Raw genomic sequence first — 14,006 nt, forward strand, 5'->3', positions numbered from 1 at the left:
ATCAGTATGTAACATATAGATGCAATGTAAAGTCAAAGTGATTCCCTGCTCAAATGACCTTTGGCTGCCCATCTCAAATGTACAGACAGCCCTGAAGTCAGTCGTGACAATTCCACATTGCAATGGCGGGGGCTATCCTTTCACAGGGAAAGCACAAATGTTGACTTCCCCCACACTGTGGAACTCATTTTATCAACCATGTAGGGCACGATGATCAGCGGTCAGCGCGCTGCGCTACGAACCTGGCCACCCGAGTTCGGATTCCCGCTCACGGCCAACACCGGTGGCGATTATTTGATTCGGTCATGGGCCTCCCCTAGGTCGACTCAACCTCAAATTAGTACCTGGTGCGATGTATAAACATCAGCCAGAGGACGGTCAAAGCGCACCCACACTCGCCTCTTGTTGTAGCAACTGCTGCCTGGAAACGGTGGCGCAAAACCTGCCCTTAGCGACCGCCATGGGGTAAGCCTCGCCGGGTGAAGCTCGCATGCCCGTAGATTCTGTGTGTGTGTGGAGAATCTTGAAGCTCGTCTCCCTGTCTGTCATTGAATAGCGAATCGTATTGGGAGAGATCGCACGACTCCTCTCTGTCTATGTGTGTGAATTTCTCGGTGTGTGTGTGTGAATGTCTCGGTGTGTGTGTGAATGTCTTGGTGTGTGTGAATGTCACGGTGTGTGTGAATGTCTTGGTGTGTGTGAATGTCACGGTGTGTGTGTGTGTGTGAATGTCTTGGTGTGTGTGTGAATGTCACCGTGTGTGTGTGAATGTTTCGGTGTGTGTGAATGTCTTGGTGTGTGTGTGTGAATGTCACGGTGTGTGTGTGTGAATGTCACGGTGTGTGTGTGAATGTCTCGGTGTGTGTGTGTGAATGTCTTGGTGTGTGTGTGAATGTCACGGTGTGTGTGTGTGTGTGAATGTCACGGTGTGTGTGTGTGTGAATGTCACCGTGTGTGTGTGAATGTTTCGGTGTGTGTGAATGTCACGATGTGTGTGTGTGCGAATGTCACGGTGTGTGTGTGAATGTCTTGGTGTGTGTGTGTGAATGTCACGGTGTGTGTGTGAATATCTCTGTGTGTGTGAATATCTCGGTATGTGTGTGTGTGAATGTCACGGTGTGTGTGTGGTAATGTTACGGTGTGTGTGTGTGAATGTCACGGTGTGTGTGAATGTCACGGTGTGTGTGAATTTCTCGGTGTGTCTGTGTGAATGTCACGGTGTGTGTGTGAATGTCTCGGTGTGTGTGTGTGAATGTCTTGGTGTGTGTGTGTGTGAATGTCACGGTGTGTGTGTGTGAATGTCTTGGTGTGTGTGTGTGTGTGAATGTCACGGTGTGTGTGTGAATATCTGTGTGTGTGTGAATATCTCGGTATGTGTGTGTGAATGTCACGGTGTGTGTGTGTTAATGTTACGGTGTGTGTGTGTGTGTGTGAATTTCTCGGTGTGTGTGAATGTCTTGGTGTGTGTGTGTGAATGGCAAGGTGTGTGTGTGTGTGAATGTCTTGGTGTGTGCGTGTGTGTGCATGTCACGGTGTGTGTGTGTGAATGTCACGGTGTGTGTGTGAATGACTCGGTGTGTGTGTGTGAATGTCTCGGTGTGTGTGTGAATATCTCAGTGTGTTTGTGTGTGAATGTCACGGTGTGTGTTAATGTTTTGGTGTGTGTGTGTGTGAATGTCACGGTGTGTGAATGTCAGGGTGTGTGTTAATGTTACAGTGTGTGTTAATGTTACGGTGTGTGTGTGAATGTCACGGTGTGTGTGAATGTCTTTGTGTGTGTGTGAATGTCACCGTGTGTGTGTGTGAATATCACGGTGTGTGTGTGTGAATGTCTCGGTGTGTGTGGGAATGTCACGGTGTGTGTGAATGTCACGGTGTGTGTGTGTGAATGTCACGGTGTGTGTGTGAATGTCACGGTGTGTGTGAATGTCTTTGTGTGTGTGTGAATGTCACCGTGTGTGTGTGTGAATGTCACCGTGTGTGTGTGTGAATGTCACGGTGTGTGTGTGAATGTCTCGGTGTGTGTGTGTGAATGTCACGGTGTGTGTGAATGTCTTTGTGTGTGTGTGAATGTCACCGTGTGTGTGTGTGAATGTCACCGTGTGTGTGTGTGAATGTCACGGTGTGTGTGTGAATGTCTCGGTGTGTCTGTGTGAATGTCTCGGTGTGTGTGTGTGTGAATGTCACGGTGTGTGTGTGAATATCTCGGTGTGTGTGTGAATGTCACGGTGTGTGTGTGTGTGAATGTCTTGGTGTGTGTGTGTGTGCATGTCACGGTGTGTGTGTGTGTGAATGTCACGGTGTGTGTTAATGTTATGGTGTGTGTGTGTGAATGTCACGGTGTGTGTGAATGTCACGGTGTGTGTGTGAATGTCACCGTGTGTGTGTGTGTGTGTGAATGTCACGGTGTGTGTGTGAATGTCACGGTGTGTGTGTGTGAATATCTCGGTGTGTGTGTGAATGTCACGGTGTGTGTGTGAATGTCTCGGTGTGTGTGTGTGAATGCCACAGTGTGTGTGTGTGTGTGAATGTCACAGTGTGTGTGTGAATGTCACGGTGTGTGTGAATGTCACGGTGTGTGTGAATGTATTTGTGTGTGTGTGAATGTCACGGTGTGTGTGTGAATGTCACGGTGTGTGTGAATATCTCGGTGTGTGTGTGTGAATGTCACGGTGTGTGTGTGAATGTCTCGGTGTGTATGTGGGAATGTCACGGTGTGTGTGATTGTCACGGTGTGTGTGTGAATGTCACGGTGTGTGTGTGTGTGAATGTCTCGGTGTGTCTGTGTGAATGTCTCGGTGTGTGTGTGTGAATGTCTCGGTGTGTGTGTGAATGTCACGGTGTGTGTGTGTGTGAATGTCACGGTGTGTGTGTGTGAATGTCTCGGTGTGTCTGTGTGAATGTCACCGTGTGTGTGTGTGTGAATGTCTCGGTGTGTGTGTGAATGTCACGGTGTGTGTGTGTGAATGTCACGGTGTGTGTGTGAATGTCTTGGTGTGCGTGTGTGAATGTCTTGGTGTGTGTGCGTGAATGTCACGGTGTGTGTGTGAATGTCACGGTGTGTGTGTGAATGTCTTGGTGTGTTTGTGAATGTCACGGTGTGTCTGTATGAATGACTCGGTGTGTGTGTGTGAATATCTCGGTGTGTGTGTGTGTGTGCGAATGTCACGGTGTGTGTGTGAATGTCACGGTGTGTCTGTGTGAATGACTCGGTGTGTGTGTGTGAATATCTCGGTGTGTGTGTGTGAATGTCACGGTGTGTGTGTGTGTGAATGTCACGGTGTGTGTGTGTGAATTTATCGGTGTGTGTGTGAATTTATCGCTGTGTGTGCGTGTGAATGTCTCGTTGTGTGTGTGAATGTCACGGTGTGTGTGTGTGAACCGCACTCATGCATTCCAGCTTCCACTTTGAGGACTCTGTTTACAGGACTGACTGTATGTACGTTGAACCTCTTTCGCACCGTACGTAGCCGACCGTGCTAATCGGAGGTGCGAACTGTTTCGTCTCATCCACCACGCTGTGTTCAACCACCACCACCACCACACTTCAGGTCAATTCACTGCACTCATTCAAGCACTCAGTCACTGCACTGCAGGTCACAAAATCCTCTCTTTGATCCTTCTGCCCTTTCCCTGCTCCACTTTGGAATTTCTTCCTCCTCCTCTCCCCACCATCGTCTCCCCCCCTCACCATCTCTTATAATAACCTTACTTAATTCAAGACACCTCTCAACGCTTATCCATTATAACCTTGATAGTGCTGTTTGTTTCTGGCCGCTTGGCGTTTCGGACCTTTGGGTCACTGTGTTCGTCAAGTGTGGTTTTCTTTCTTTCTCAAAGTGAGCTCCAGCCGTTGTCAGAGATGGCCGCGCCAACGCCACGTTTGGACCCTGGTCTCGCACACGGAAAGGTGAGTGAACTCACCAACGCGATAAGTGAGTGCGGGTTGGTGAGCCAGCGTCGGGGAGCGGTTCGTGTCTTTGTAGGGGAGTGGTTAGTGTCTTTGTAGGGGAGTGGTTAGTGTCTTTGTAGGGGAGTGGTTAGTGTCTTTGTAGGGGAGTGGTTAGTGTCTTTGTAGGGGAGTGGTTAGTGTCTTTGTAGGGGAGTGGTTCGTGTCTTTGTAGGGGAGTGGTTAGTGTCTTTGTAGGGGAGTGGTTAGTGTCTTTGTAGGGGAGTGGTTAGTGTCTTTGTAGGGGAGTGGTTAGTGTCTTTGTAGGGGAGTGGTTAGTGTCTTTGTAGGGGAGTGGTTAGTGTCTTTGTAGGGGAGTGGTTAGTGTCTTTGTAGGGGAGTGGTTCGTGTCTTTGTAGGGGAGCGGTTCGTGTCTTTGTAGGGGAGTGGTTCGTGTCTTTGTAGGGGAGCGGTTAGTGTCTTTGTAGGGGAGTGATTAGTGTCTTTTTAGGGGAGTGGTTAGTGTCTTTGTAGGGGAGTGTTTAGTGTCTTTGTAGGGGAGTGGTTCGTGTCTTTGTAGGGGAGTGGTTAGTGTCTTTGTAGGGGAGCGGTTAGTGTCTTTGTAGGGGAGCGGTTCGTGTCTTTGTAGGGGAGTGGTTAGTGTCTTTGTAGGGGAGTGGTTAGTGTCTTTGTAGGGGAGTGGCTAGTGTCTTTGTAGGGGAGTGGTTCGTGTCTTTGTAGGGGAGTGGTTAGTGTCTTTGTAGGGGAGTGGTTAGTGTCTTTGTAGGGGAGTTGTTAGTGTCTTTGTAGGGGAGCGGTTCATGTCTTTGTAGGGGAGTGGTTAGTGTCTTTGTAGGGGAGTGGTTCGTGTCTTTGTAGGGGAGCAGTTCGTGTCTTTGTAGGGGAGCGGTTAGAGTCTTTGTAGGGGAGTGGTTAGTGTCTTTGTAGGGGAGTGGTGTCTTTGTAGGGAAGCGGTTCATGTCTTTGTAGGGGAGCGGTTAGTGTCTTTGTGGGGGAGCGGTTAGTGTCTTTGTAGGGGAGCGGTTAGTGTCTTTGTAGGGGAGCGATTCATGTCTTTGTAGGGGAGCGGTTAGTGTCTTTGTAGGGGAGTGGTTCGTGTCTTTGTAGGGGAGTGGTTCGTGTCTTTGTAGGGGAGCGGTTAGTGTCTTTGTGGGGGAGTGGTTAGTGTCTTTGTAGGGGAGTGGTTAGTGTCTTTGTAGGGGAGTGGTTCGTGTCTTTGTAGGGGAGCGGTTCGTGTCTTTGTAGGGGAGTGGTTAGTGTCTTTGTAGGGGAGTGGTTCGTGTCTTTGTAGGGGAGTGGTTAGTGTCTTTGTAGGGGAGCGGTTAGTGTCTTTGTAGGGGAGTGGTTAGTGTCTTTGTGGGGGAGTGGTTAGTGTCTTTGTAGGGGAGCGGTTAGTGTCTTTGTAGGGGAGTGGTTAGTGTCTTTGTAGGGGAGCGGTTAGTGTATTTGTAGGGGAGTGGTTAGTGTCTTTGTAGGGGAGTGGTTCGTGTCTTTGTAGGGGAGTGGTTCGTGTCTTTGTCTTTGTAGGGGAGTGGTTAGTGTCTTTGTAGGGGAGCGGTTCGTGTCTTTGTAGGGGAGTGGTTCGTGTCTTTGTAGGGGAGTGGTTCGTGTCTTTGTCTTTGTAGGGGAGTGGTTAGTGTCTTTGTAGGGGAGCGGTTCGTGTCTTTGTAGGGGAGTGGTTAGTGTTTTTGTAGGGGAGCGGTTCGTGTCTTTGTAGGGGAGTGGTTCGTGTCTTTGTCTTTGTAGGGGAGTGGTTAGTGTCTTTGTAGGGGAGCGGTTCGTGTCTTTGTAGGGGAGTGGTTAATGTCTTTGTAGGGGAGCGGTTCGTGTCATTGTAGGGGAGTGGTTCGTGTCTTTGTCTTTGTAGGGGAGTGGTTATTGTCTTTGTAGGGGAGCGGTTAGTGTCTTTGTAGGGGAGCGGTTAGTGTCTTTGTAGGGGAGCAGTTAGTGTCTTTGTAGGGGAGCGGTTCGTGTCTTTGTATGGGAGTGGTTAGTGTCTTTGTAGGGGAGTGGTTAGTGTCTTTGTAGGGGAGCGGTTAATGTCTTTGTAGGAGAGCGGTTAGTGTCTTTGTAGGGGAGCGGTTAGTGTCTTTGTAGGGGAGTGGTTAGTGTCTTTGTAGGGGAGCGGTTAGTGTCTTTGTAGGGGAGTGGTTAGTGTCTTTGTAGGGGAGCGGTTAATGTCTTTGTAGGAGAGCGGTTAGTGTCTTTGTAGGGGAGTGGTTCGTGTCTTTGTAGGGGAGTGGTTAGTGTCTTTGTAGGGGAGTGGTTAGTGTCTTTGTAGGGGAGTGGTTAGTGTCTTTGTAGGGGAGTGGTTAGTGTCTTTGTAGGGGAGCGGTTAATGTCTTTGTAGGAGAGCGGTTAGTGTCTTTGTAGGGGAGCGGTTAGTGTCTTTGTAGGGGAGTGGTTAGTGTCTTTGTAGGGGAGCGGTTAGTGTCTTTGTAGGGGAGTGGTTCGTGTCTTGTAGGGGAGTGGTTAGTGTCTTTCTAGGGGAGTGGTTAGTGTCTTTGTAGGGGAGTGGTTCGTGTCTTGTAGGGGAGTGGTTAGTGTCTTTCTAGGGGAGTGGTTAGTGTCTTTGTAGGGGAGTGGTTAGTGTCTTTGTAGGGGAGTGGTTAGTGTCTTTGTAGGGGAGCGGTTAATGTCTTTGTAGGAGAGCGGTTAGTGTCTTTGTAGGGGAGCGGTTAGTGTCTTTGTAGGGGAGTGGTTAGTGTCTTTGTAGGGGAGCGGTTAGTGTCTTTGTAGGGGAGTGGTTCGTGTCTTGTAGGGGAGTGGTTAGTGTCTTTCTAGGGGAGTGGTTAGTGTCTTTGTAGGGGAGTGGTTCGTGTCTTGTAGGGGAGTGGTTAGTGTCTTTCTAGGGGAGTGGTTAGTGTCTTTGTCTTTGTAGCGGAGCGCTACGAACCCAGCAACCCGCTCATAGTCACCAACATTTATACGAACCAATTGTGGGCCTCCACTAGGTCTTCTCAGCCTAAACTTTTTTTTTACCAGGTAAGGCCCCACTGAGCTATGTAGCTCTGTTTCAGAAGCGACCTGGCCACAAATGATAACTGAACCAAGTGGCTTATCACGTGGAAATGTATCGTAGCAAAATACTCTCCAGGTTTCTAAATGTGGAGGGAAATATCGGAGGACCCGGAGAAAAATCCACGCGACCACGGGGAGACAGACACGCAAATTCCAATTATACAGGCATGGGGATCAAACCCGCGACCACCTGTATACCTAGCGAAGTCGTTAGCATCTCGCTACCGTAGCGCCTCAAATGAGTACCTGGTGCGATGTGTAATCATAGGTACTCGGGAGACAAAGGCAGCCGGGCGTGGTGCTGCTGGCCACCCACCCCCTCCGTGTGCCTGGGCTCCATAGGTCGCTGTCTAACAGCACCTTCCCCAAAAGTCTGTTAAGGCTACACTCAGGGGATCTTTGTCTTCGGTGTGCCTGCATGTGAGCGTCATGGCAGCCAGTGCACGAGTGCTGTTGTGTGCGTTCAACCTGTGAGCTCTGGAGGATCCTGAATAATAATTTCCACTTGTAACTCGGCGCCGCCACACAGCATTGGCTCGCTCTCGTAGCGGACGACTCGGAGACGAGAGGAGGAACCACAGCCAAACGGGAAGGCAGGAGCCACGCGGTGAGCCTGCACCAACAATTGCCCATGCTCTAGGGTCCTCTACATGACGGTGCTTTAAGCCAATTCATGAGCCGTTTGCATGTCTGGGGAAACCGGAGCACCCGGTGCAAATCCCAGCGTGTGTGAAGGAGAAACGCTCTATCCCGTATGTAGTGTTTTTATTTCACGCGGACAACTTTTTATTGACCAGAACGCCTCGCGTTCAACACCCCGCAATCCCGTCGCAACTCTCGCTTGGGCTGCTCGCCTGCTTCGCTCCGTTCGCTTCACTCGCTCCGCTCTCTCTCTCACTCAGCCTCTCCACTGCTAGCCTGTTCTCTCACTCAGCCTCTCCACTGCTAGCCTGTTCTCTCTCTCACTCTCCTAGCTTCTCCACTGCTAGCCTGTTCTCTCACTCTCCTAGCCTCTCCACTGCTAGCCTGTTCTCTCTCTCACTCTCCTAGCCTCTCCACTGCTAGCCTGTTCTCTCTCTCACTCTCCTAGCCTCTCCACTGCTAGCCTGTTCTCTCTCTCACTCTCCTAGCCTCTCCACTGCTAGCCTGTTCTCTCTCTCACTCTCCTAGCCTCTCTACTGCTAGCCTGTTCTCTCTCTCACTCTCCTAGCCTCTCCACTGCTAGCCTGTTCTCTCTCTCTCACTCTCCTAGGCTCTCCACTGCCAGCCTGCCTGCCTATCACTACACCCTCCAGTCACTTCCCACCATACACTCTGCTAGCTTCTCCACTGCTAGCCTCTCACTGTACACTCTGCTAGCTTCTCCACTGCTAGCCTCTCACTGTACACTCTGCTAGCTTCTCTACTGCTAGCCTGTCACTATACACTCTGCTAGCCTCTCACTATACACTCTGCTAGCTTCTCCACTGCTAGCCTTCCGCTATATACTCTGCTAGCTTCTCCACTGCTAGCCTCTCACTGTACACTCTGCTAGCTTCTCCACTGCTAGCCTCTCACTGTACACTCTGCTAGCTTCTCTACTGCTAGCCAGTCACTATATACTCTGCTAGCTTCTCCACTGCTAGCCTTCTCACACTCACTTAGGATCCCGCTAGCTTCTCTACTAGTAGCTTCGCACGCTCACACTTAGGATTCTGCTAGCTTATCTTGTCTTTCCTCTTGTCTTCACTCCGACCAACTCCCCTTTGTCTCTCCCACGCTCCCGTATTTATCCCCCTCCTTATTAACTCACCATTAATTAAGCTGGCGAACTCCCGTCGCTTCACGCCCCTGCTTCTGCAGCTATCGCTTCAATCTCCCGTCAGCCTGGCGCCTCTTCCGCGCCTGCATTTGCAGCCAGCCCAATCACCGCTATGCATCTTAATTAGCCATCTCCTTTCCATTGCTCTCTCTGGCCGCACCGGTTCGCCCCGATGTGACCTCACTGTCCGTAACTCGCACATGCGTGTACACCGCTGCAAATCCCCACGCGCGTTACTCCACTACACGTATAGATGGAACAGGTGGGAGTTCACATTTTTGCTGTGCTGTGCTGCTTTCTCCTGGTAAGCCAGGGTATGGTAACCTCCTGACGCCCACGGGACGGGTGTTTCACATCATCTGTGTGATCCACCAACCCTAAGCCGCCTCGACAGTGCCGGATTACAGGCTGCCGCATGCATAGCCACCACCGCCCGCAGTGCACGTGTGAATGTCTACCACACGTGCACTGCACGAGACTTGGCCTCCTGTACGTATGTGGTGGGTCAGTTAGGAGACAGGACACTCCTCCACAATCCCAGCTGCTCCATTCAGGTAGCAGTTGGTATCTAAGGCTAACACAGATTCCTCTTCAGGAAGGTCCTGCTTAATTTCACAGTTGGTGGGGGATGTTGACTAATTTGCGAATAAAGTAACAGCTCGATTTATGTCTTCCCCTTTTACGTCGTTTTGCAAATACGTCGTCACTTTATCAACACCGCTACTACCTGATCTGCGTCGCATCAACCCACACTTACGTCACTAACAGCATCATCATCCGTCCTGTCTCGTTATCCTTTGCCTCTCAGCCTTCGCCTCCACCACCCGCTACCCTGCAAATTCCTTTGATTGACGTCGTTTCGATATTCGCTGTCGCACCTTTCAGGAACACATTGCCGACGTTAACCGGAGTATCGCTGTAAATGTGGACCATGTGATTCCAGCAAACATGGCCCACTTGTTTTCGAATAATGCGAGGGGATCTTTCACGTCCACTGTGTAGCAGACGGCACTATTTTTACCCAGTTTATACACCTGAAGTATTAACCAGGACGACTGTGCTTATTGAACCATCCTATCGTGTTTTTGTATTGTTTGTTATTGTAATGTTCTGACACGTCATTACTCGAAATCTGTGAAAAAGAGATGTATAGCTCATCGGATTCCTCCAGTATAAATATTCTGATTCTTATTATATACAGCAAGCGGCCCAACATGCTACCGCTGGCCATATTATCGCCCCAGTGAAACATATCTATCGATGGCAGATAATTTCCCATTGTTGGAACTGTCGTCAGCCCACAAATCACGCACCAGGAGTGACTTTTCGCAGATCCTAACCCCTAAATGTGACTCCCGCTTGCAGCAGCAGGAGGAGATCTGCCGCTCGGCGTGTTGGCAGCAGCGAGTGAGGCCACGCACGGCAGTGATGGATCAGCGTAAGGACATCCTCACCACGACAGCGGAACGCACGGGCCACATCTCTTATTTATCATCATCAGCAGCAGCCATGATCAATTCACTGCGGGATAAAGGCCTCCCCAAGCTGCGGCCACCACGCATGATGCCTGCGATTCAACAATCCATCCGGCACTTGCAAATCAATCGATTTCATCCCTCCATCTCCTACCTAGGCAGCCGCCTGGCTTTCATGTGATACATTCCCTGAGCTACGACTCCATTATCGTTCTTGATCATCGACCGTCATCAATATTTTCTGTCATGACTCACTTCCCACTTATTGAATCCATATCGGAGCACCTTCTTCTAAGTACTTCCGAGGTCAAGGCTCATTTCCTGAATACAACTCCCAGACTATGGAACCCTTCACCTTTGGTCATAAGATAGACTCGTTAGAGCGATTTAAGTCTCTCTTGAAGACCCACCTCTTTAAACTGAACATTTTATTTTTACCAGGTAAGGCCTACTGAGCCATGTAGCTCTTTTCCAGAAGCGACCTGGCTATGACAAATGATAGCTCAACGAAGCGGCTTATCACGTGTAAATATATATTAGCAGCCAAATACTCGAAATGCGTGATGTTGATTCTAAATGTGGGGGGAAAAACCGGAGGACCTGGAGAAAATTCCACACGACCATGTGGAGAACATGCACACTCTAAATATATAGCAGGCGTCACAGTTTGGATTGAACCCACGACCTCCTGTATACCAGGCGAGGCAGTTAACTTCTTGCCACCGTGGTGCCCTTAAATTGACCTTCACTCCCTAGTTCAGCCCGTTTACCCTGCAGGTTCTGTTTATTTCTTGCTTTCCATACACGGCACGCATTGGGATCTACGGATGAAATGCGCCTTGCAAATTACAATTATTATACCGTATTCTCACACGTGTCTGTTTAGCTAGCTGTAGCGTGCAGTGGATAGCGGGTGTCAGCAATCATATGCAACCCACGTGCAGTCATAGCAACGATAGGGTTTATAATGTGGAATATTGATGGATACATCAGTTGGTGGATACAAAAATACTCGTCGATAAGAGCTGTTGCACATATTACATTATTACGCTCAAGTATGCATACTATAGGAGTTGCATTGTCAATTGTTATTTTAATAGTCGCTTGTTTGTAAATAAGTTGAATAATGAAAGTGGGAAAAAGCCAGAATATTGTGTGTTCTGGATGCTATCTGTGTTGGATTACAACCACAAAGGGCAGAGCGCTGGGCGTTATTTTGCTGGGGATGGCGAGAACGTCTACCGGTATCCTGGGCGCCATGGTGGTGAGATGTTAACTACATTGCCTGGTATACATGCGGTCGTGGGTATGTTCCCGACCCTGAACGCCTGAATATTTGGAGTTTGCGTGTCTCTCTCCCCGTTGGCGCGTGATTTTTTCTCCAGGTCCTCCGGTTTTCCCCTCCACATTTAGAAATGTGTTTAGAGTATTTGGCTGCTATAAATTTCCACGTGATAAGCCACTTCGTTGGGCTATAATTTGTGACGAGGTCGCTTCAATAAAAGAGTTATATAGCTCAGTGGGCCTTACCTAGTACAATAATAGTTTAAAGTTGTATCCACCCCAAAAGGTGTAAATAACACAATGTACAGTATAGCATCCACAGGCTAGCAGATCTGAGGCATGAGGATGGTCCTCAGGCCTGACTTGAGGCTGTATATCTTCTTAACGTTAACCAGTTGCTGCTGCTGCCCTCAACGTGTGCGCAGACGAGTTCAAGGTGTACGAGACGACAAGCCAGAGGGAGTTCGGGCCTCCGAGAAGCCAGGTCAACCAGGCTATACGGTAAGTTATGCTACAGCATTCCTCCTCAGCCAGAGGCCATGGGACTGATAATAGTGGAGCACTCTGGGAGCCTGGCATTCTAAACTAAACTTTTTATTTCACTGCCCTATGTAGTTATTTTTCAGAAGCGACCTGGCCACAAATGTTAGCTCAAAGAAGTGGCTTATCACATGGAAATGTATGGCAGCCAAATACTTGAAATGGATGTAGTTTTTAAATGTGGAGGGAAAAACCGGAGAAAACTCTACACGACCACGGGGAGAACATGCAAACTCCAAATATACAGGTGTTAGGATCGGGATCGAACCACGCATGCATGGGGTGATGTGGCATGAGTGAGCACGTGTGTGGTCTCTGCTTTGCTGTCTCAGCCCAGGGTCGGCTCGAGGTCTGCTCGCCCATGGGGATATGGCCGGGGCCTGGGCAGAGCCTGCTGAGTACACGCAGGCCTTCTCGTGGAAGCCCGTGGGGCCTACGCAGCCCATTCGCTCTGGAACGGCTTCTGGAAACCGCAGGAACAACCCTCAGCCCAGCAAGGTGATGATCAGGGGCCTGGGAACGGGGCAATGCTGTGATCGTAATAATATTCGAAGGGCCCTGAGAGAAAACGTAAATAAATCTGAAGGCAATGCACGTGCCCTGGTGAGATCACAAGTCGAGGGCACGGGGCAGCGATTGCTGCCCACTACCCAGCCAATCAGCTGCCAGGCAGACAACCCCATGTAACATGGCGACCGGGAGGTCATCGCTGTTTGTGCTTAGGCCGGTCGGTGGCTACAGAAAATGCAAGTCTCTCCATGAGTATCATGTAGGCAACCGTCTCATCTCGTCGCAATCACCACCACTACCAACCACCTTAATCCAAATATACAGCAATTTGTCAATCCACTGCTGCATGAAGGCCTCCCCATGCCCTCAGCCATGAAGGTTGTTTGACCATACTTGACTGTATGTGTCCGTGCTGGTCAGTGAACTTACCGATCCATAGCTGGGAGTCAAATCCATATTGCAGGGTTCATAACACAGTGCGCTAACCACTGCACCATAGGAATGTTGCTCATAAAACATTGTTTAATCAGTAATCAGAAACTAATAACAAAAGTTTTCTTCCACTGAATGCACCCCACAAACTCCACGAAGCATCATGTTATTGTTGTGCATAAGCAATGCTGCCAAAATGACTGACATTTTTAGGAGCCATGTACCAGCCCAGTATCCGAGCACAAGCAATTCTTTGAATGAATGATGGATGAAATAATGCCGTCGGAATCGTTCTGAAAAGTCTACAGAGTATACCCACATTGTCATCATGGTAGCCTTGTGTGGTAGGAACGGCAAAAATGCAAAATGCACCTCCTTTGCATGATGTATGTACTGTATGTTGAACTTCTTCCGCACCGTACGTAGCCAACCATGCCAATCGGAGGTGCGGGGGAAGGACGACAAACAAAACACAAACGTTTCTAATTAGTTTTCAATATAGATGTAAATGTGCATGGCTCCAGTGGGTTCCTTATATCGGAAGGAAGAGCGTTCCAGACGGCCGAGGAAGCGCATCTGAAAGAGCGCGATGAGGTGACCACCGTATTTGTTCGGTGATCCAACCCACTTGGACTGTGCTGCAGGCTTTCCTGGTGTGGAGGCTTCCCAGTGGCAGGTGTGGTTCTGCCTGCGAGCGCCAATCCCCCACCATGACAGAGGCCGAAATAAAGGCGATCTTGTCAAGTCAGTACCAGTCGACCTACCGGGGTGACTACCTGGGCACACAACAGAGTGAGTACGGAACGACGAAGCACGTGCCAATGTTTTCGCCCATCACTCTACTTACCATTCATCATAGATTTTCTGATAATGCCGCTGAATGATCTGACCAAGTTTCTGTCGTTAAGACCCTCCACCACCCGACACAGCCAAACAAATGAGATTGTACAAGCAATGATCGCGCCATTAATTCTTGTTGTTTCAGTTCACTCATAAGTAAGTTGAAGAACACATCTCACAGCCAAATTGCACA

General features: G+C 49.5%; 1 protein-coding gene across 4 annotated transcripts in view; it reads left to right on the forward strand.

Moving 5' to 3' along the window:
* The window catches only part of LOC116948506 (uncharacterized), a 22,348-nt gene continuing 8,342 nt past the window's right edge, over nt 1-14,006 (forward strand). The window contains exons 1-8 of one of the 4 annotated variants that reach the window (XM_032965235.2): nt 1-465; nt 3,471-3,551; nt 3,841-3,910; nt 7,461-7,538; nt 10,098-10,170; nt 11,917-11,992; nt 12,364-12,529; nt 13,618-13,765. In XM_032965235.2, coding sequence (XP_032821126.2) covers nt 3,863-3,910; nt 7,461-7,538; nt 10,098-10,170; nt 11,917-11,992; nt 12,364-12,529; nt 13,618-13,765 — 589 coding nt within the window. In that variant the 5' untranslated portion in view covers nt 1-465; nt 3,471-3,551; nt 3,841-3,862. Of the gene's footprint in view, nt 466-517; nt 599-3,470; nt 3,552-3,840; nt 3,911-7,460; nt 7,539-10,097; nt 10,171-11,916; nt 11,993-12,363; nt 12,530-13,617; nt 13,766-14,006 lie in introns of those variants that run through there. The other 3 variants (XM_076071566.1, XM_076071564.1, XM_076071565.1) reach the window with 3 other exon arrangements.

The sequence above is a fragment of the Petromyzon marinus genome, chromosome 33 (genome assembly GCF_048934315.1).
Source record: "Petromyzon marinus isolate PM22_M1 ecotype Great Lakes invasive population chromosome 33, UKy_Petmar_22M1.pri1.0, whole genome shotgun sequence".
In the NCBI taxonomy this organism is placed as follows: Eukaryota; Metazoa; Chordata; class Hyperoartia; order Petromyzontiformes; family Petromyzontidae; genus Petromyzon; species Petromyzon marinus.